Source organism: Nicotiana tabacum, chromosome 9 (assembly GCF_000715075.1).
Source record: "Nicotiana tabacum cultivar K326 chromosome 9, ASM71507v2, whole genome shotgun sequence".
Lineage (NCBI taxonomy): Eukaryota > Viridiplantae > Streptophyta > Magnoliopsida > Solanales > Solanaceae > Nicotiana > Nicotiana tabacum.
In genome coordinates, this window is record NC_134088.1 from 126,876,740 (window position 1) to 126,899,971 (window position 23,232).

The window sequence follows — 23,232 nt, forward strand, 5'->3', positions numbered from 1 at the left end:
CCGTCTCATGTGTTAGATTTCAACACTGTCCAGTTGGACAAGGATTTGACTTACGAGGAGGAGCCGGTGGCAATTCTAGCCCGGCAAGTTTGCCAGTTGAGATCAAAGAGTTACCCTTCAGTTTGAGTGTAGTGGAGCGGTCAGCCTATTGAGGCAGCTACTTGGGAGTCTGAGTACGATATGCGGAGTAGATATTCCCACCTTTTCACCAGCCCAGGTAATTTTCTATGTCCGTTCGAGGACGAACGGTTGTTTTAGAGGTGGAGAATGTGATGACCCAAAAGGGCCATCTTATGTTTTAGAACTCGAATCTGTGCTCTGAAGCCTTAAAAATCTCATTTTTACCTTCCTCGATTTACGTGCGCAGTCCGTGCAGGTTTCAAGAAAGCTTTTATGTTGAAAACTAATAAAAATAAGAATTTTTGCCTTAAAAGTTAATTTTAGTTGACTTCGGTCAACATTTTTGGTAAATGGGCCCGGATCCGTGCTTTGACGGTCCCAGTAGGTCGAATTATAGGACCTGGGCGTATGTCCAGAATCGAATTCGGAGGTCCCTAGCTTAAGTTATGAATATTTAATAAAAATTAAAAGTTTGAAAATTATTTATTTTAAGAATTGATTGATATTTGGCATTATTAGTATCGGGTCCGTATTTTGATTCCGGAGCCCGGTACATGTTCATTATGATATTTAAGACTTGTCTATGAAATTTGGTGAGAAACAGAGTTGATTTGACGTGATTCAGATGTCCAGTTGAGAAGATAGGAATTTCAAAGTGTTCTTGAGAATTTCATTTAATTTGGTGCTAAATTCGTAGTTTTAGATGTTATTTTAGCGATTTGATCACGCGAGTAAGTTCGTATGATGTTTTTAGACTTATGTGCATGTTTGGTTTGGAGCCCAGAGGGCTCGGGTGAGTTTCGGATAGGCCACGAGATGTTTTGGACTTGGGAAAAATCTGGTTTTCTGCAGATTCTGGTGTCTAGCATATCCTTCTTCGCGTTCGCGAAGGTCCTCTCGCGAATGCGAAAAGTAACCTGATGAGGCTGAGACTTCTTCTTCGTGAACGCGAAGGCCTAGTCGCGAATGTGAAGTGATGGGGGACTTACCCTTCACGAACGCGATCGGCTCAATGCGAACGCGAAGCATGTGGGAACCTGGGGGGGGGAGGGGGGTTGGTCGTTCCTTCATCGCGAACGCGAGCCATGCCTCGCGAACGCGAAGGCCGGGGGGAGTAATCATCGCGAATGCGAGCTGGGTCTCGCGAACGCGAAGGCTTGGCAGCCAGTACCCTTCGCGAACGCGATGAACACTGTCGCCCAGCACTTAAAAGAATCCAAAAACGAGATTTTAGCCAAAAACTCAATTTTCTCAAAAACCAAACGGTGAGAGGCGATTTTTCAAGAGTCATTTCTTCCCCAAATTGTTGGTAAGTGATTCTAAACCATTTTCTTTCAATTACCCATTATATTTCTTGAATTATCAACCTAAAAACTAGAGTTTTCATGGTAGAATTAGGGGTTAGGGTAGAAACTAGGGATTTTGGAAATTTGGGGATTTAGACCTCAATTTGAGGTCGGATTCCAAAACCAATTATATATTCGGGCTTGGGGGTGAATGGGTAAATGGAGTTTGGTCTGAACCTCGGGTTTTGACCAAGCGGGCCCGGGGTTGATTTTTTTGACTTTTTGGAGAAAAATTTGGGAAATTTAATTTATGCAATATAATTGATTCCTTTAGCAATATTTGATGTTATTGAGTCATTTTTGAATAGATACGAGTGGTTTGGAGATGAATTCCAAAGAAAAAGCTGTGATTGAGAATTAAGTGGCCTTCGGAACGAGGTAAGTGTTGTGTCTAACCCTGACTTGAGGGAATTAGGAACCTTAGATTACTTGCTAAGTGAAATTCTTGTGAGCAGCATATATGTGAGGTGACGAGTACTTATGCGCCGCCAATTTACCTGTTTTCCATGTTTCTCTATTTTTTTCTTATATTGTCTCTTTCCTATGCCAAATTGCTACGTGTTATACTAGTGTTGTTCAATTTATCGTTCTTATCATGTTTACGGAATTTCTGATGATAATTAAATTTTTATTTCAAAGTTGAGATTGATATTATGGAACCAAATATTGAAGTAAGGTTTGTACTTGTTATTCTATCTCCCTGTTGTTATTTATGCATTGCATTATGGTAAGGGAGAGTGTTAATACATGAAGGGTGATGCCGTGCCATATTGTGAGTATTAATGCACAAAGGGTGATGCCGTGCCATATTGTGAGTCTTAATGCACGAAGGGTGATGCCGTGCCATATTGTAAGTGTTAATGCACGAAGGGTGATGCCGTGCCATGATATGAGAGTTAATGCACGAAGGGTGATACCGTGTCGTTTCTATTAATTTTATGGTGAGATTGAGAGTAAAAGCACGAAGGATGATGCCGTACATTTTTTCTTACTGTATTCATTATTCCTGTTGATTCATGGTATATTGACTGCTCCGGTGATCGTTCTGTTGTAGTTCTTTATCTTGTATTCCCCTTAGTATGTTTCCCTCCCCACATTTTCTGTTTAGTTCTTGATTCCTGTTATTTGTGTATACACTGTTAAATTGTACAGGTTGATTTGTACGTGCCTTGCCTTAGCCTCGTCACTACTTCATCGAGGTTAGGCTCGACACTTACCAGTATATGGGGTCGGTTATACTGATACTGCACTCTGTACTTTCTGTGCAGATTTTGATATCGGCTCGAGTTGATCGAGATTTTGCTATTGGCATGTTGTCCGGAGACTCAAGGTAGATCTGTCGTCGTTCACAGACCTTGAAGTCCCCTTCTATCCTTTCTGTTCTACTGTTTCTTTCATTCAAATAGTTTTATTTCTTTCAAACTATTAATTGTAGTAAATTCTAGAATGCTCGTGAATTGTGACTCCAGATCCGGGTGGTAGTAATTAATGCAGTTTTATGATATTCCACACTTATTATATTTTATTTTAGTTAATTATTATTAATTACTGAATGAAAATAAGGAATTGGTTTAATGATTCTCTAACGTTGGCTTGCCTAGCAAGTGAAATGTTAGGCGCCATCACGGTCCCGTCGGTGAGAAATTTCGGGTTGTGATATTTTCTGACAATTAAAAATAACTTTAGTTGTTTTATTTCATCTTCTAAAATAGGTCAATGGGACTCATCATTCATTAGTTTGAGCATATATTTTTTTTTTCTTTAAAATATGTGTTATACGTCAAGCACGTATTTTAGTAATAATTCTGTCGTTTTGAAAAGTTTGTATCAATAGATATGGACTACACGTGCAACGCACGTGTCCAGAAACTAGTTATAGACATAAATAATTTGCATCATTAAGTCATCTTCACATGAAAACATAAATTCTTATGAATAAATCGCATATAGTTATTTTAATACGATAAAAGATAATTTTGTGACTTTATTGATATAACATATATTCGTGAAGTATTCTCAAGTAATAGAAGTAAAATTGGGTGAAGTACACAAATAGGCCTCAAAGTGATAATCTTGAATTTTTGTCTCCACTTATCCCATGGATAGAACTTCAAATTTAACAAGTGTTGTCCCTCGCTTGCCCTATGAGTAATGCATTTAACTTTTGGCGTTGAGGTTTTGCCCATGAGGCAAACAAGGGTTAAAGATTACTCCAAAATGTGTCATATTTCTACAATTTGTTGATTACAATTTGTAATCCATTTGGGCCTTTGGACAGCTACGGTTATTCGGACCTTTGGTACTAATTCTTGGCCCATTAAACACTTCGTGAGCCCATTCAACCAATCATTTATTTAGATAAAAAATTGAAAACTTCTAAAAATTTCAACAGGTGTGCAAAGGTTTCCTAAGAGATTTAAGATAATCCCGAATTACTTTCTCAATTGCCTTAAGATTTTAGGTTATATGCTTGAATGTTAGAGCTATATATGCTTGAACTTTAGAGGAATATTTATCGATTGAGTTAATACCAACACTCAGCAAGGAAGAGAAATCAGTGAACTAGCATATCAAAAACAATTTTAACAGGTTAACGTTTAGTTTTCCATTGAAATTACTTTATGTAATTAAGAAAAAGATAAGAATAATTTCATAAATTTTTGAACTGGCTTTGCAGTCGAATCCAATTAATCAACTAATAATAAGGCTGATTATAGGAAGCAATGATATAATTTAAGGCCATGAACTCAACCAATAATCTCTATGCAACAAACTATGGATAAATGAAGACAAATCTATAGTTTGAGTCTTAAAGGAAGAAAACTCATGTTTTTATTCATAGGGTAATGAACACTTAAAGAAACATCATAATAAACTATGAAAGACAAAGGCTTATATTTGCATCTCCAGCAACTTATTTGACTTGAAACCTGCAATGTTCAAAAATGAATTAAGAATTAGAGTTAAAATGGTTAGATTATAAAACATCGATAATCAAAAGAATTTGCATAGAGATCAAGTTGAATACCTGGACACACTAATATTTTTTCTTGTGTTTTTTCATTCTCGTAACAATTCTTTGTTCCAATTCTACAACCATCCTGGAAAACCATAATGGATTTTGAGTTGACAGCATTATGTATATTATGGATAGTCCAATAACTAGTCCACAACCGTAACCCATGAGAACTGCATGCCAACTGATCATTGATGAATCTTCTTCTTCTTCTTCTTGATCTAGCACAACTGGAGTTGTAGCTTGTGTTACTCCGTCATCACCACAGCCTCTTGAGAGTGGTAATCCATGTAACCCATCATTCCCTTGGTATGAATTGTTCTCAAAAGTATCAAATTGTTTTCCTTTAGGGATGCATCCAACGAGATGATTGTGTGAGAGATTTAAGACTTCAAGTGATGTGAGAGATGCAAGTTGTTGCGGAATTCTTCCACCAATTTTGTTAAATGAGAGATCCAATGATTCAAGGACATATAGATGTTGCAGTGATGGTGGTATGTTACACTCCAAGCCATTGTGAGATAAGTTCAACGTACGAAGTCCAATGAGACCTCCAATAGTACTTGGAATACAACCTTCAAATCTATTCCTCGAGAGATCGATAACCATGTTACTACTATTCAAAACTCGAGGAAATTCAAGTTCCAATCCCTTTGTTGTAAGTATCAAATTAGATGCAATTTCTACATTTGCACTCCAATACCAAAGTGCACTCATGCTCTTATCAATTAGTTTCATGGATTGGAATTTCTCAAAAAGGCCTGCTGGTAAATTCCCACTAAATGCATTGGATGAAAGATCCAGAATTTGAAGTTTTGCAAACAAGTTTCTATTCCTTGAAGCTCTGATGGACCCATGCAACTTATTTGATCTCAAATTTAAAATCCTCAATTTTGGTAGGATTCCCAACCATTTTGGAAAAGTGTCGTTCAACTCATTGTTACCTAAATGAAGTAGTTCCAAATACTTGCAATTGATCAAAGATCCTGGGACTTTCCCCTCTAGCTTATTTCCATACAATTTAATGACTCTGAATATGTTTCCAGTACTAAAATTTAATTGAATTGTCCCACTAAGATTATTATTACTTAAATCCAAAACAAAAGTACTATCCATATGACCCAAACATTCTGGGATTGTTCCCTGTAAATTATTACTTCCCAGATCTAGCAACTGCACTGTTCTAAGATTGCAGATGGTTGAAGCAATCTGTCCACTGAGATTATTTTGAGAAAGGTGAAGTCCCATTAGGCTCTGCTGGTTTAGGAGTGACTTGGGAATAGGACCTTGCAGCTGATTTTGTGTTAGATCAACTATGCTCAATGTTTTGGACTTGAACTCTTCAATTTTGCCACTGAAATGGTTATTGCTCAAGTCTAACCAATCTAGTGATGGGACGGAGAATATCCAGGATGGTATAGTCCCATTCAAGTAATTAAATGACAACCAGAGTTCGTTTAGGTTTTGCAAACCACTTACATTAGAAGGAATTGGACCAGTTAGGGAATTGGACGAAATTTCTAAGTACCTAAGTTGCTTCCCATTCAAGCACTCAAGTCGACCATCAAAGTTGTTATTTCCAAGTGATAACCTCTTGAGATTACTGAATCTGAAGAACTGGGAAATTGGTCCTTCAAGTTGGTTATTTCCAAGGTACAAAAGCTCTATGCAAGTTAGATTCCATAGAGGTTTAGGAATAGGCGCTGAGAGATTACAAGATTCCATGTACAGTGCATACAATGAAGTTAAATAGATAAATGATTCGGGTATATTCCCAGTAAAATTCACACTAGAGAGAATTAAATCCGTGAGCGATGTGCTGCTATTCCATTTGGACATTGGAAATCCAACTGTGAGCTGGGAATTATAAGATAACTCAAGAGATTTCAAGTTGGGAAGGTGAAAAACTCTTTCAGGCAATGTCCCATATAATTGCGTGTATGGAAGTCGTAGAGTTGTTAAATAAGAAGAGAAATTTAGAGGAAAGGTGGAGGAGATGTTGACGTAGTCAAGCTCGAGCACTCTTAATTGGGTCAAGTTCTTAACGAGCAGTTCAAAATTGTGAGATCCAAGTCTAAGTCTAGGCTCATCCTTGATACGAACAACGTTTAATTTAGAAAGATAAGAGATTTCTGAAGGAATTGTAGAAGAGCAAGAGCTTGATCTTTAGGGCACAAATGAGGTACGGATGAGGAGAAAGCAAGTCTACAGAGAATGGCAAATATCAGAAACAATGCAAGTTTTCCATAATCCATTTCTGCACTATGTTAAAATTGTCAAAAGTCCCACATCGGTGGATTACAATTTTGAATGGGAATTTCACCCTATAAAAAGAGGCCTAATGTTTAGGATTTAAATACACCTCTCATTTGCCTTTTTTATCTTCTTAAGGCATTTGTATCTTCTCTCTTTAGTATTATTTCACTTCTAATTTTGGAGTGGAATAAAATATTGATTGTGTCCGAGAAAGTAGGCAAAATTGGCCGAACCTCGTAAATTCTGGTGTTCTTTTATTGTTGTCTTATTGTCTTGTTTATTATTTAGTGGTTGTCATAATTTTTGGTATAGTAGTTGTTACTTATTCACACTATATACATTTGACTTCCGCAACAATTGGTATCAGAGCCAAGGTACTGTCTAAGTATGCTCTGTGGTTGCAGCATAGTCTGATCTTCCACATCAGAAAAGATCTATCTTGGTAACTAAGTCAAGGTTCTGTCTGAGTATGCTCTGTGGTTGCAGCTTAGTCTGATCTTCCACACCAGAAAGGAAATAATCTTGATTTGTGTCGTCAGCTACTAAATAATATTTGTGTCAAAATGGTAGACAATAAACAAGAAGAATCTACATCAAGTGTCAATAATACGTCATCGTTGGCATCTTCGCTTATGACAAGAATTGTGTCAAATGCAAAATTTACGGTAGAAATTTTTGACGGGTCAGGACATTTTGGGATATGGCAAGGCGAGGTTCTAGATGTTCTTTTTCAACAAGGGCTAGATCTTGCCATTGAAGAAAAGAAACCAGATGTTATTGGAGAAGAAGATTGGAAAATTATCAATCGTGTTGCTTGCGGTACCATTCGATCCTACCTTGCTAGAGAGCAGAAATATCCATACACAAAGGAAACTTCTGCAAGTAAATTATGGAAAACACTGGAGGATAAATTTTTGAAGAAAAACAGTCAAAATAAATTGTACATGAAGAAGAGACTGTTTTGCTTCACCTATGTTCCTGGTACCACAATGAATGAACATATCATCAGTTTCAATAAGTTGGTCACAGATTTGCAAAATATGGATGCAACTTTTGATGATGGTGACTTGGCCTTGATGTTGTTGGGGTCACTTCCTAATGAGTACGAGCACCTTGAAACTACTCTACTCCATGAAAATGACGAAATTTCTCTCAGAGAAGTTTGTTCGGCTTTGTACAGCTATGAACAAAGAAAGGGAGAAAAATCGAAGGGCGGAGAAGGAGAAGCACTAATTGTGAGGGGTCGTCCTCAAAATCAAACGAGGACTAAGAAGGGAAGATCCAAGTCGATATCTAGACCCAGCAAAGATGAATGTGCCTTTTGTCGAGAAAAGGGGCACTGGAAGAAAGACTGTCCGAAGTTGAAGAATAAGGCCAGACATAACAATGGAAAAGCCATTATGGATTCAAATGTAGCTGATTGTGATGATTCAAACTTCTCATTAGTTACAACAGAGTTATCAACATCATCAAACATATGGTTGATGGACTCGGCTTGTAGCTATCATATGTGTCCCAACAAGGACTGGTTCGTGAATTTTCAAGAAGGAGAATATGGAGTCATCCACACAGCGGATAACAGCCCTCTTACCTCATATGGCATTGGTTCAATAATATTAAGGAGCCATGATGGAATGATCAGAATATTAACAGATGTTCGATATGTACCGGGTTTGAAGAAGAATCTCATCTCTGTGGGAGCCCTAGAATCAAAAGGGTTCAAAATCATTGCAGAAAATGGAGTGATGAGAATATGCTCCGGTGCACTAGTGGTAATGAAGGCCAATCGGAAGAACAATAACATGTACCGCTATCGTGGTAGTACAGTTATTGGGACAGCAACAGTGACATCCAGTGATGACAAAGAGGCAGAAGCAACCAGGCTATGTCACATGCGCTTGGGACATGCTGGAGGGAAATCCTTGAAAACTCTATCTAATCAAGGATTGTTAAAAGGCGTAAAGACTTGAAACTTGGAGTTTTGCGAGCATTGTGTCAAAGGGAAACATACAAGGGTTAAATTTGGTACAACGATCCATAATACTAAAGGCATTTTGGATTATGTACACTCTGATGTTTGGGGTTCTTCCAAAACACTTTCATTGGGTGGGAAGGATTATTTTGTAACCTTTGTTGATGATTTTTTCCGAAGAGTGTGGGTGTATACAATGAAGAGGAAAGATGAAGTGTTGGGAATTTTTCTCAAATGGAAGACGATGGTGGAGAATCAAACAGGCAGGAGGATCAAGTGTATTCGCACAGACAATGGAGGTGAATACAAAAATGATCATTTCAATAAGGTCTGTAAAAATGATGGCATCGTCCGACACTTCACTGTCAGACATACACCACAACAGAATGGAGTGGCAGAACGTATGAACCGGACTTTATTGGAGAAGGTACGGTGTATGTTGTCCAATGCTGGCTTGGGCAAAGAATTTTGAGCTGAGGCAATTACATATGCATGCCACCTCATTAATCGTCTACCATCTGCTGCTATTGATGGCAAGACACCATTTGAAAAATGGTATGGAAAATCTGTTGTAGATTATGACTCTTTGCACGTGTTTGGCTCAATTGCATACTATCATGTGAAAGAGTCAAAATTGGATCCGAGAGCAAAGACGGCTATATTTATGGGGATTACTTCTGGAGTCAAAGAATACCGCTTATGGTGTCCAGAGACAAGGAATATTATATTCAGCAGAGATGTTACTTTTGATGAATCTGCCATAACAGATAAGGTAACAGTTGAAGATGTCAAACAAACTGGTGGTGCATCAAAGTAGGTGGAGTTTGAGGGAAAATTTATTTTTCCTACACAAGAAGCAGAGGAGGAAACTCATGAAGATTACCCTCTGTAAGAAGAGCCAGTAGAGAGGGAGATTCCAACTCAGGAACCTCGACAACAACTTGAATCAATAGCAACCAGCAGGCCAAAAAGGACAATAACGAAACCTGTTCATCTCATAGAGACGGTAGCTTGTGCAACCTCAATTGTAGCTGATGGTGTTCCTACCACTTATAAAGACGTAATATAAAGTTCAGAAGAAGATAAGTGGAGGATTGCCATGAATGAAAAAATGCAGTTCCTTCATCAGAATCATACATGGAAATTGGCCAATCTCCCGAAGGGAAAGAAAATAATTGGGTGCAAATGGGTATTTGCAAAGAAAGAAGGATTTTCTAACCAAGAAGATGTTCGCTACAAAGCAAGATTGGTGGCCAAAGGATATGCTCAGAAGGAGGGAATTGATTACAATGAAGTATTTTCTCCAGTTGTAAAACATTCCTCCATTAGAATTATGTTGGCTTTGGTAGCACAGTTGGATTTGGAACTAGTTTAAATGGATGTAAAAACTGCGTTTTTACATGGAAACTTGGAGGAGGAAATCTACATGACTCAGCCAGAAGGATTTAAAGTTGCTGGAAAAGAAAATATGGTATGCAAACTTGAAAAATCGTTGTACGGATTGAAACAATCTTCTAGACAATGGTACAAGCGATTTGATAAGTTTATGTTGCGGCAAGGGTACAAGAGAAGCAAATACGATCATTGTGTGTATTTGCGCAAACTTAATGATGGTTCCTTTGTATATCTTCTCCTATATGTTGATGATATGTTGATAACTTCCAAGAATTCGGAAGAAATTGATAAGTTGAAGATTCAACTGAAGGAGGAGTTCGAGATGAAGGATCTGGGTGAGGCAAAAAAAATTCTTGGCATGGAGATAATAAGAGATAGACGTTCAAAGAAACTCGGTTTATCTCAGAAAGAATATTTGAAGAGAGTACTACAACGTTTTGGCATAGATAAGAAGACTAAACCAATTAGTACGCCACTTGCTCCCCATTTTAAGCTAAGTACTACTATGTCGCCAAAGGATGAAACTGAACAGGAGTATATGTCAAGGGTACCATATGCAAATGCTGTTGGTAGCTTGATGTATGCAATGGTTTGTACGAGACCTGACATTTCACAAGCCGTTGGAGTTATTAGCAGATATATGCATAATCCAGGAAAGGAGCATTGGCAAGCTGTGAAATGGATTTTACGGTATATTCATAGTACTGTAGATGTTGGGTTATTGAGCAGGAAGGCAATCGGTCTGTAGTTGGATATTGTGACTCAGATTTTGCGGGTGATCTGGACAAACGAAGGTCAACTACTGGTTATGTATTTACTTTTGCAAAGGCACTAGTTAGTTGGAAGTCTACTTTGCAGTCAACAGTTGCTTTGTCTACAACAGAGGCAGAGTACATGGCTATTACAGAGGCTGTGAAGGAGGCAATTTGGCTTCAGGGGTTGCTAAAGGAGCTTGGTATTGAACAAAAAAATATTACAATTTTTTGTGATAGTCAAAGTGCTATTCAATTAGCGAAGAACCAAGTTTATCATGCAAGGACGAAGCACATTGATGTTCGGTATCATTTCGTACGAGAAATCATAGAAGAAGGTGGAGTCACGGTGAAGAAAATTCATACTACGGAGAACCCTGCTGATATGCTGACAAAAGTGGTGACTGCGGTCAAGTTTCAACATTGTTTGGATTTGATCAACATTGTTGAACACTAAAGATTGAAGATGAAGACACAACCAAAATTTGTTATTGAGAGAAAATTGAAGATGTGGAATTTTGCCAAGGTGGAGATTTGTTGAAATTGTCAAAAGTCCCACATCGGTGGATGACAATTTTGAATGGGAATTTCACCCTATAAAAAGAGGCCTAATGTTTAGGATTTATACACACCTCTCATTTGCCTTTTTATCTTCTTAAGACATTTGTATCTTCTCTCTTTACTATTATTTCACTTGTAATTTTGGAGTGGAATAAAATATTGATTTTGTCCGAGGAAGTAGGCAAAATTGGCCGAACCTCGTAAATTCTAGTGTTCTTTTATTGTTGTCTTATTGTCTTGTTTATTATTTAGTGGTTGTCATAATTTTTGATATAGTAATTGTGACTCATTCACACTATATACATTTGGCTTCCGCAACACACTATACAGAATCAAAACAATCAAGAAATCTTTGCTTTGTTACTCTATTGAATAATTCTGAGGTATATATAGCACATAGCAAAGAAATTTACTACTGTTGCTTTGCAGAAGAAGAAGGGGAGTTATCAGTTTGGAATGTTAGTGGTGGCGGCTATTAGATAGTTGGAAAAGGCTACTGTTGCTTTACAGTAATCAATTCAAGGAAGCTCACCTATAACTAGGATAAGGATGTTACTTGGTGTATAGACCTTGACTTAAAGGTTAAAAGTTTCATAAAATTTGATGCTGATTATAATACAAGGATGTAGTTATTTGGGTTACTTTCTAAGAGTAGTAATGAATTTACATATTTGAAATTTTTTCAATAACTAATTAGAATGCAACTGAGCTATATTGTGAACGCATCTACGGCTCCTGAATTATAAAGTGATGAACTTGATAATTTTTTTCTTCTTGTTCAGTTACTTTTATGTGACAAAAAAATATTTTCTGGTTGTACTATTGGATTGAAAAAGTTTGCTTTAAAAAAAAGATAAAAATTAAAATTTTCATGACTTTATATTAGGCTGAACATGAAAAAGAATTGGTTCGATCAGCTGTATCATCTATGATTCCTTTGAGATCGCACAAGCCTGTACATGAAATATAACAAAACCAAATCAATCTACCTGTGAGAAAAATAAATGAATTCCAAAGATCTTTGGCAAATTCAAAGAGGATTTTTCGTGGTTGGGACCAGTAAGGATAGTACAACAATAGTCACTTGTTCATTAACTACAAACTCGGTATGATCTTAGGCCATCTTTGTTCTTTCTGCCTCGTTCCAGAGAAAATTAATAATTCTAAGTATGAAGTTTACCTTTTTTTTAAAGTTCCAAAAGCGTAGTAGAGAAACCTCATTTGGCTAAAAATCAACCATCTGCAACTTTTAAAGGTAACTTTTGTTTTGAAAGTGTATCTAGTCACAAATGAGCCAACTGTATGTCTTTCTTTGACTAGTATAATGAGATGTTTTTTTTTAAAATTCTGTAATTTGAAAGTGAAAGGAGAAAGCTCATGTCTTTTTCATAGGGTAACAAACACCTTAAGATTAAACATCTACAAACTAGGAAAGTAAAGGCATCCCCAGCAACTTAGGATAGACTCGAAACTTGCAATTTCCAAAAATCAAAAATTAAAGTTAAGAGCTTTAAGGATGAAGGAGGTAAAAAATACACAGATTAATAAAAAATAACCTTCTAAATTATAAAATGGATAGACCATAAAAGTACATCTACAGCCTTTAAATAGGGTTTACCTTTAGCTCAAAGCTTCAATAAGTCAAAAAAAAGATTGTAGAAATACCACAGGGCAGCTCTGAATTGATAGTGTAACAAAAAATGGTAAATGAAAATGCTAAAACAGCTACTTCAATTGGCGACATGCAACACCTATATTTTAGTGGCGACCGTATTAAGTCGCCAAAGAAGGTTGTCAGGAATGTAAGGCACTATTACAATTAGCGACCTCTGTAGTGGCGACGACAAAGTTGCCACAGAAGATCGTAACTGAAATAACAAATGGCGACATATATCATAACATTTGGCGGCGGTTTTTGAAGTCGCCACAACTAGTTGTCAGTGAAATGTGGGTCGCTATTACAATTAGCGACATTGTACCTCTTTTAGTGGCGTAGTCGCCACAGAAGGTGGTCACTGAAATGCCGTCACAAATATTTTTATTTCACCTTGTTCTCTAACAGTAATAAACATGAAATTGAGTAGATTACTCTTTAAGGTGCCAATTTTCTCATAAGAAAATATTTGACTAATCCAAACTATTTTTATTTTATTTTTTTACATATAATTTTTGTGAAAGTTTTCCACCAAGACTTACCAATGTGAACGTGTGTCCGCTCCTGTTGCATTATTCTTAATGTTTTATTATTAGAGCTTTTGTGTCCATTACGATCATCACAAATTGTAAACAAATGCGCCACAAAATGAACTTTAGGTATATATAGCACCACTTTTGGTGACGACTACTGAGGCTACCACAGATGAGATTGACATGAACCAATGGTCAGAATATGTAGGCATCAACTTTCTATTTTCTTTGTAATTTTTTTCCCTTTAATAACGATCAGTTTTGTTGGATGAAACGTTCTAAGACTTGTTCTAGCATAACATTCCAAGCCATTACTATGGAAATTGAAGGGAATTCCAAGTCTCACCTAGTCATATTAGTCATTGATATGTTTAAGAAGGGAAAATAAAGATCTCTAGAGCCAAAAATTAGTACTAGTTATACAGATCTTCAGTAGAAGTTATTGCAATGTGAGTCGACTTGTTAATTCAATGAAGATACCACAACACAAAAAAGGCAATTGAAAAGGATACAAAAACTACATTTCTCCATATATAAAAATACCATGTTCTCTACATTAGTTTATATATCTCGCGTCAAATGTAATGAATGGTAGTTGAGTAATTCAAAAAAGAAAAGAAAAAGGAAAAGGTCAAACCGCTCTACGGGCACTCTTAAACTCAGTAAATTAGATATATATAAAGCATTGAGAATGAGATTGTTCTTACGCTTGTTTTCGTTGATCACAGTCTAAAAATATGTCGTGTAATTTTGAACGTGATAGATCAAGATGCGTCAAGCTAGAAAATTCACCAAATTTAGGTGAAATATGCGATCCAAAGAAATTATTACTTAAAAGATAAAACAAGCCTTTTGAGATCAGAGATGAAAGAGGCTACTGTTGGACTGAAACTTGCCTTGAAGTCGGCTGCAACAGAGGTTAAGCTCAATCACTTCGCCTGTCGTTTCATCACAATAAACTCCATCCCACGAGCAGCAATCTATGCTCATATTCTGTGATAGTGTTTTTGGATGAGATGTTAATGCACAAAAGCTATAATGAATTGAAGCATTAGGATTTATAGTAAACATGTGTTGTGTGCACTTATCAAGTAATTGTTATCAACATTTGTGAAAAAGCGTACCTGTTGAATGTTATCAACATTGATCAACAAATCGCGTTAAAAATAAAGTTTTTTTTCCTACTGATCAGAGAGGAATACTTGCCTAAGTTTTGTTAATTGGTAAGATGTAAGTTCATAAAGATGCTTTGCCCATATTAAGAACTTCATACTGTCTCTTCACAAGATTTGTAGAGCACTACATACCACTTATTCAGAGATTGTGTACAAGTTATAATTTCACATTGTGAAGCTGTTGTTATGAAACAATCACAGTAACAATCACACAATAAGTAAGTATCTGTTTAATCACTAAAATTATACCATATTAACCATAAGACATTTATTGTACCAGGGGACAAACAAGAATCAGAATGTAACAACAGCCGGAAGACAGTTTAGGACCCAAGACATGTCATCCTCTTCATATATTCAATACCATTGATTCATAAAGTCCAGCTAGATATGTAGAAAGTAATCCTGAAACTTGGGTTTTCAAGAAGATTGTGAAAATGTTCTGTTTTTTGTTTTTGGGGTTTCTTCTTTTTCTTATGATCTGTTAAAAGTGGATTCTTTTCTGTTTTTTCCCTCTGTTTTGAATGTGTTTCTTTGAAATTTTGAGTAAATTAGAAAATTCTATGCATTTCGGTTTTCTGAGGTATTTGGGTTTTAGGAAATGCCATTGAGAAATAGCTATTTGAAAAGATTCAGTTTTTGACACTTTGACACTTTATATGTTCTGCTGTTGTTGAGAAAATATGTCTTGCTTGACTTGCTCAAATATAAAAATAAAATATTACTCCTTTCGTCTCAATTTATGTGAGGTTCTTTGGTCGGATACAAAATTTAAGAAAGAAAGATTTTTTGGAACTTGTAGTCTAAAAGTTGCAAAAAAGTTGGTTCCGGCAAATGATACTTTTGATTCTCTTTTCTTGGAGACTTAAATGGTAGTGTTAGTGTATTAATACAGCTCATAATGTGATGTACAAAAGTTATACTTGTTGATGTGTTTACATTTGGCACTTGATTATTATAATTTGAATCATTCAAATGCTAAGTATATACTATTACTATTGGCAGGATTTTAAGGTTTCAATAAGCTATTCAAGATCCATATATTTTGAAATCGTATGGGGTTATCCTTTTCATACCCACTTGCCTCTCATATTGATTTGGAAACTTCCCTTGAATCTGTCATTGTGAAATCTATTCATTTTGGATACAGAACCAACAGTACTGCAATCGGATGGCTTTGGAAAGATGTCGATAGAAAAAACTGTAAGCTTTAGGACAATGGAAAATGCAATGGAGTTCAGTAAAACTTCATCAGAAGAGAAGCACGAGTTTAATGAGTTTCGTAGGTTAGAAAGCATGAACGGAGAGTCCCCGAAATCTCCTCTAGTATATACTAACAGCCCCAAACACGAGGCAGCTTTAAAGTTGCAGAAAGTGTACAAGAGCTTTCTGACTAGAAGAAAATTAGCAGACTGTGCAGTACTTATAGAGCAAAGCTGGTATGCTTTTCTATACAAAGAAAGATTATGTCCTAGCTTAAAATTCTGTTGATTTGATTTTTCCTGACATGTAGTTTTGAATAATTTTCAGGTGGAAGCAATTAGATTTTGCAGAACTCAAACATAGTTCGATTTCATTTTTTGATCTTGATAAACACGAGACAGCAGTTTCACGTTGGTCGAGGGCAAGAACTAGAGCAGCCAAGGTAAAATTTGGATCATATCATTTTTGCTTCTGAAAGTTAATGCAAAAATTTGAATTTACTCTGAGATGTTTACTGGCTTTTATCTTCTTCATGCAGGTAGGGAAAGGCTTATCTAAAAATGGCAAAGCTCAAAAACTAGCTTTACAGCACTGGCTTGAAGCTGTAAGTAGATCATTTTATGGTTTACTGAGTTTATGTTTTTTGCCGAATTTCTATTTTGCTAATGTGGAAAAGGTTTCCTTTGGAACAGATTGGCCCACGGCATCGTTATGGACACAACTTGCATTTCTATTATGTCCAATGGTTGCATTCCCAAAGCAAAGAGCCCTTCTTCTACTGGTAATTGTCTAGATAACGAATGATTGAATTGTGACGATAATACATCGTAAAAAGTTTCTCATTTGCTTACTGTGTTTCTCTGAATCAGGTTGGATATTGGAGAAGGAAAAGAATTGTCACTACCCAAAATCTCACATGTTGTGATTGCGCCTATCTCGATACTAGACAAATCGACAACCTCAATAAACCACAATTTCTTTTAAGTTTAAAAATATAATATTTAAGGTCAATACAAAATCTCATTAATACCGACATAAAACACTCCCAAAACACGGTGCCACTGAATACATGAACATCTAAATGATAACATAGTCTGACGGATAGAACACTGTCTGGAAAAATAGAACAGTACAAATAACTGAAAGGAAAGAGAGTCAAGGTCTGCGGACGCCAAGCAACTACCTCGATAGTCTCCACAGATAAAGCTCCGAAAAACTAGCAACCGCCGTGTCCGGAGGTACCCGGATCGGCACGCGAGGTGCAGGGTGTAGTATGAGTACAACCAACTCAGCAAGTAACAATACTAAATAAAGAGCTGAAGATAGTGACGAGCTGCACAGCTTAGTCCAATTACAGTAATTTCCAACATAAGATTTAGGGCATGCTTTCACTTTCAATATTTAACACTCAACTGTAATTTCATATCAAGTTTGACTGAAAAAGAAGATAATATCTTTCAGAAATTTCCAACACAAAAATATATGACAATTGTAGTGCAATAAGAATGAAATCATATGCATCCTCTCAGGACCATAGTCACTCAGCCATTTCATTTACTCAGCACTCATCACTCGCACTCAGTAGGTACCTGCTCTCACTAGGGGTGTACAGACTCCAGAAGGGCTCCTTCAGCCCAAGCGCTATAATCCGCACAGACAACCTAACGTGTTGCACGGACAACTCACGTGCTATAGTATAATATATGGATCAGCATAGACAACTCACGTGTTGCATGGACAACTCACCTGCTATAGTATCAATATCTGGATCCGCACGGACAACTCACGTGCTATAGTATAATATCTGAATCCGCACGGACAACTCACGTGCTGCACGGACAACTCACGTACTATAGTATAATATTTGGATCCGCACGGACAACTTACGTGCTATAGTATCACAATCAGGCCATCGACCTCACTCAATTATAAATATCTCCAGTCTCTCGGGCTTCTCAATAGTCATGATAATCAGCCCAAACAACAATAATATGATGCATCAATAATGAACAATAGAGACTAAGATAAAATAAACAAGTAAACTGTGACCGAGTACAAAACAACAATTTAACAGATAATTCAACATGGACACGACCTTTGTGGGTCCCTATAGTGCCAACACATAATCTAAACATGATTTGCGGTTTAATTTCTCTACTATAGGGAGAATGTTTAGATAACCACAGATTATCCAACTACACAGTTCTATGGAATTTGACCAAGTCACATTTTCTACGGTGCACGCCCGTCACCTAGCATGTGCGTCATCCAAAACCGATCATATAACACATAATCCGGGGTTTCATACCCACAAAACCAAATTTAGAACCGTTACTTACCTCGAACTGTGTAATTCTTTATGCTGCTATGTCTTTGCCTCGCGAATCGGCCTCCGAACGCGTCAAATATAGCCATAGTTAATTCAATTCAGTCAATACTAATTATAGGAATTAATTCCATATGAAAATACTAATCTTTCAACAAAATCCGAAATTTAACTCAAAAATCATCTGTGGGGCCCACATCTCAGAATCTGTTGAAACTCAAAAATCTGACAACCCATTCAGCTACGAGTTTAACCATACCAATTTTATCAAATTCCGATAACATCTCGGTCTCCAAATCTAAAATTTTTGTTCCTGAAAAATTTTGCAAAAATCTTGATTTCTTCCATTTAAATCTGAAATAAATGATGAATATAACCATGGATTTATGAAATATAATCACTTTTGGATATAGGACACTTACCCAAGTCGAAGTCGTGAAGAAATCCTCAAAATCGCCCAAGAACCGTGCTAAAAAAATCCAAAACAAAATGAAGGAAATGACCATTTTTGGTCCTTAAGTTTCTGCCCATCTGTCACTAAAAGTCCATTTTCCGTCACGAAACATCCATTTTCCGTCACTAAAAGTTCACACCAAAACTTGCTTGCACTAGCAGTTATAGTTTTCACTAAAAAGGCTCTAACTCCATCATACGAAATCGAAATTCGACGATTCTTATTTCTATGAGTCACAAATAATAATACGAACCTAGTCGTTCAATCGAAACTCAATTCAGAGTTCATTTGCTCAATGTGATACCAATTTTGCTCGTTAAACAATTAACTCATGTTTCGCGCTAAAAACCCAATCGCGACTTGATGAAATTAGACCAAACTTTTCAGATCACTCCTATAATTAATTATCAAAATCCAGGAAGTCTCGAAATCAAATTTCGATTTCTAGAACTAAAAATAGATCTTTGGATCATTACATGCTTATGCTCAAAACACCAAATTCTTCCAAAAACTCTTCCAAAAACTCTTCCAAAACTCATCCGAGCCCATGGGACCCCAACCAAGTATACTAACAAGTCCCATAATATGACACTAACTTAGTCGATACCTCAAATTATATTTAACAATACTAAAACGCGAATCGTACCCTAATTCAAGCCTAATCAAAACTAACAAATTCCAAATTCTACATTCGATGTCGAAACCTATCAAATCAAGTCCGATTGACCTCAAATATTGCACACAAGTCATAAACGACATAACAGACCTATTCAAATTTCCAGAATCATATTCCGTCCTCGATATCAAAAAGTCAACTCCCCGGTCAAACTTCCAAGTTTAAATTTCTATTTTAGCCATTTCAAGCCTAATTTAACTACGGGCTTCCAAATAATTTTCTGAACATGCTCCAAAGTCCAAAATCACCATACAGAGCTATTGGAATTATCAAAACTATATTCTGGGGTCATATATACATAAGTCAACATCCGGTTAACTATTTCAACTGAATCTTCCAACATGAAATTCATTCTTTCAAGCTAACTCCGAAATACCTTAAAACTAAAACCGACAATTTACACAAATCATAATACATCGTAGGAAGTTATTCAAGACTTTAAATAGTTGAAAGGAGCGTAAATGCTCAAAACGACCGGTCGGGTCGTTACAATCTTCCCCACTTAAACATATGTTTGTCCTCGAACGTGCCAAGAGTTGTTCCTAATCCTTTAAATCACTGTTCCTCCTTACCATGCACATACATGGTGATGATCCCACATCACCCTATTCTATATAGGCCTGACAACATAACACAACTGAAAATCATTAATTTAACCTTAGCCCAAAACTTAGAGCCCAATTTCTAACGCCAGAATTCTTTTCAAGATCTAAATCTCACATATACACTGTATAAGTCTGAACAAGGTGTATCAAGTCATAGCCATAACCCCAAATATAATCACATTACATACTACACAACTCACATGTTCGGAGCACCATTCCCGTTCATAGTAATTACTCCAAACCAACCAAGTACAAGTCTTAAACCCCATATCAAGCCAAACCGCGTTCCAAAACCTTCGTACACTGCTGATAATAAAAGAAACATGCAAAAATCTCATGACCCCTTATCATAGCAACAAGTCATGGAGCTCTCTCACCCCAACCAGAATCATAATCACTTTCTAAGTCGACTTTCAATATTATCCTCCAGAATATACTGTACTCAAACCTGATAGTACCTATTCTAGGTCAAATAACCTTATATTATTAAACACAACTATCCCACTGACATACCACATCAATATAACTCAAGCCACAACTGCGCAATCCGTGAACCCAAATATGGGAGATGTCTCAAGGAAGAGAACCGTATTATAAGTTCAACAAGCACCATCACAACCGCAATGTTACAACTAACTCCTCAGATTTCGTGAAGAGGATAACCGTAGGCGCATGCGCACAATTGTAGAGGAAGGAAATTAATAAATCATATAAATTATCATAGAAATATAATTCCCACACACGGCACGAACAACTCACGTGCCAATAATATAAATCGCCTAGCATGGTCACATGCCTCCAGTCCTAGCATATCATGCAGGAGCAATTAAACAAGTACACATATATATGATAATGAAATAAGATTCTGATGCTCCTGGACTGGTATAAATAACACGCCATAGCATAAGCATGTGCAAAGTCTGCTATCACACTTCAAATCGGCAAGTTAACGCAAAAATAGTAACTACCCCGTTTATTCAGGGGAATTAGCCTCTTTGTAACCTCAAATATAGCCCAGATAGTTCTCAAAAAAGGTACGAATACGAGAAACTTTATAACTTTACGCTTAACAGTCAACTCTACGCATATCATAGCCTAAGCATTCTTTCGAGTATGAATACTTTCCCCGATGCCCGCACATTGGCTCAAATATGCACACTTATAGCGCGTAGCTATCATAAATAATTAACGCAACTAGTGCCTCCACTGAGTTAAAATAAAATACTAACCTCAAATAGGCCGCAACCCGAAACAATATACTTCTGAGAACTCCAAGTCTCCAAATTTATCAAACACATGAATCACTGTAAATGATCCCAACTCCAGCACTAGAATGACGAACACATCTTCCATTCACGATCTACCCATGAGGAATACTTTCATAATTCTTCCGTGCCATATAGCAATAATTTGAATATCAACAGTCTATCAACCATGTGAGTACTACAATACAAATGATCATATGTAAGTCAAAACACAATGCGCCTTTTAAAATGCGCACCTTTCTCAAGAATTACTGAGCAGTTATAATATTCATCTAATTATCTGAAATTGACCATTTTGTCCAAAATTCGTGATCTTCCTTTCAAGAATGAACTGCCACCTTCTACATGTAAATCTTAATCTCGCGCCATGCACCACATCTGTCATGCCATCATGTAACAAGCACGAGAATCTCATTATCAACTTTGGGTAACCAGCAAATTACATACTCGGTCATTCAGTAACCTTCATCTTGCTTCCTTTTAGGAGGAATTCATAATACACAACACATTCCCTACACTAGTAAAATATATACGGTTCAACCCATGGTAGAAAATATTAAAAATACTTTAAAATCCATTTGCACATAACCAAGCTATCAAAACTAAATCCCTCTAACTCGACCAAGCCACGCAGGTCACCAAACCCAAGAATATTACCACCAAAATTTGTATAAAGTCTCACAACATCATAATTACTCCATTAATACCACAACCGTAACACTCACTCTGAAAATACCTTATGTGAATTTAAAATAGTTCCTCTTTCCTTTCTTATACTGAAATATAGAATCCACTGTCATACAAAATTACCGCAAGTCTCGACACCTTCAAATGCAAATCTCATATTTTATCCATACACAAGTCCGAAAATATTCTCAATTACTATATATAATTCTCAAACCCATTAGAATTTTCTCAGGAGTCATCCACTTTGCTCAAATCTAAATTACACCGCCCAAACGGGCCGAAAGGCACAAGCCCCATTAGCACAACAACCCCCAAAGAAGTAACCCTGCCTTAACACCACCAATCAAATTCATACTTCTTGCGCACTATGTTCTTCAAAATAACAATTTAATCATTCCATGATTTCCGTATTTCTATAAATTTCCATATAACCCGTATTCAGGAATTTCCTTACTCGAGTCATCCTCGATCTCCATATCTACAAGTCATACCTGATCCACAAGTATGTCTCTTACCAAAACTAAAATTTAACACATAACCATGAAATCAAATTGTCAATAGCAGGCTCTCCCACTTAGCTTTAACCTGTAATTATATAAACATAGAACCCGCAAGGATTTCTCCTTCTCAATTACCATGATCTCGCATCGTTAACTCGCCAGACTTCTCGAAGTCTTTTGTTAAGCTTTTCATGAACATTCTGAATCACCAGCCACAGTCACACACTCGACCTCTTACCAGGTAGCAAGTAATATTCCTCGCAGAAACTTCATCAACATTATGCCACCGCTAACTGCTCACAGGAGATAACCTACGTGTGGAATTCCTTACCGATATCTTCCAACGTCGTTGCACTGGGTGCAACGACCACATAATCAGTAAATTTTCCTGAGCTCATGCTCGCCAACCATTTGTATAAGTCCGCACTTTCCCTATTGACATCAACTGAAAGTTCAACAATACCTTCCGAACTCAAGTCATAATGCGCCTGAAACGATAATCAGATCTTCACATCCCTTTTCATTTCAAACAAACTTTTTTCTGCCATATTCAATCTTTCTTCGTACAGTAACCATCACTCAAAATAACGTTTCTAGGCCAAATGACATTCTATCATGATTCCCACTACTAAAATATCAAGTTTTAATGATGGACAAATTATGTAGCTAAACAGAAAAATCCGTCGCTAATCTCATTTAGCGATGGATTAGCAATAAATTATCAAGAAATTCTGCT

The 23,232-nt window shown here is 36.7% G+C and overlaps 1 protein-coding gene and 1 pseudogene across 1 annotated transcript; one reads left to right on the plus strand and one right to left on the minus strand.

Moving 5' to 3' along the window:
• Positions 1 to 4,394: 4,394 nt before the first annotated feature.
• LOC107792523 (receptor-like protein Cf-9 homolog) lies at positions 4,395 to 14,676 on the minus strand (annotated as a pseudogene).
• Positions 14,677 to 15,998: 1,322 nt separating this feature from the next.
• On the plus strand, positions 15,999 to 16,768 carry LOC107792522 (IQ domain-containing protein IQM2-like). The gene is made up of 4 exons (XM_075221333.1): positions 15,999 to 16,219; positions 16,311 to 16,425; positions 16,522 to 16,587; positions 16,676 to 16,768. Exons 1-4 carry the CDS (start codon positions 15,999 to 16,001, stop codon positions 16,766 to 16,768), a joined length of 495 nt encoding a protein of 164 aa, XP_075077434.1.
• The last annotated feature ends 6,464 nt before the right edge of the window (positions 16,769 to 23,232 follow it).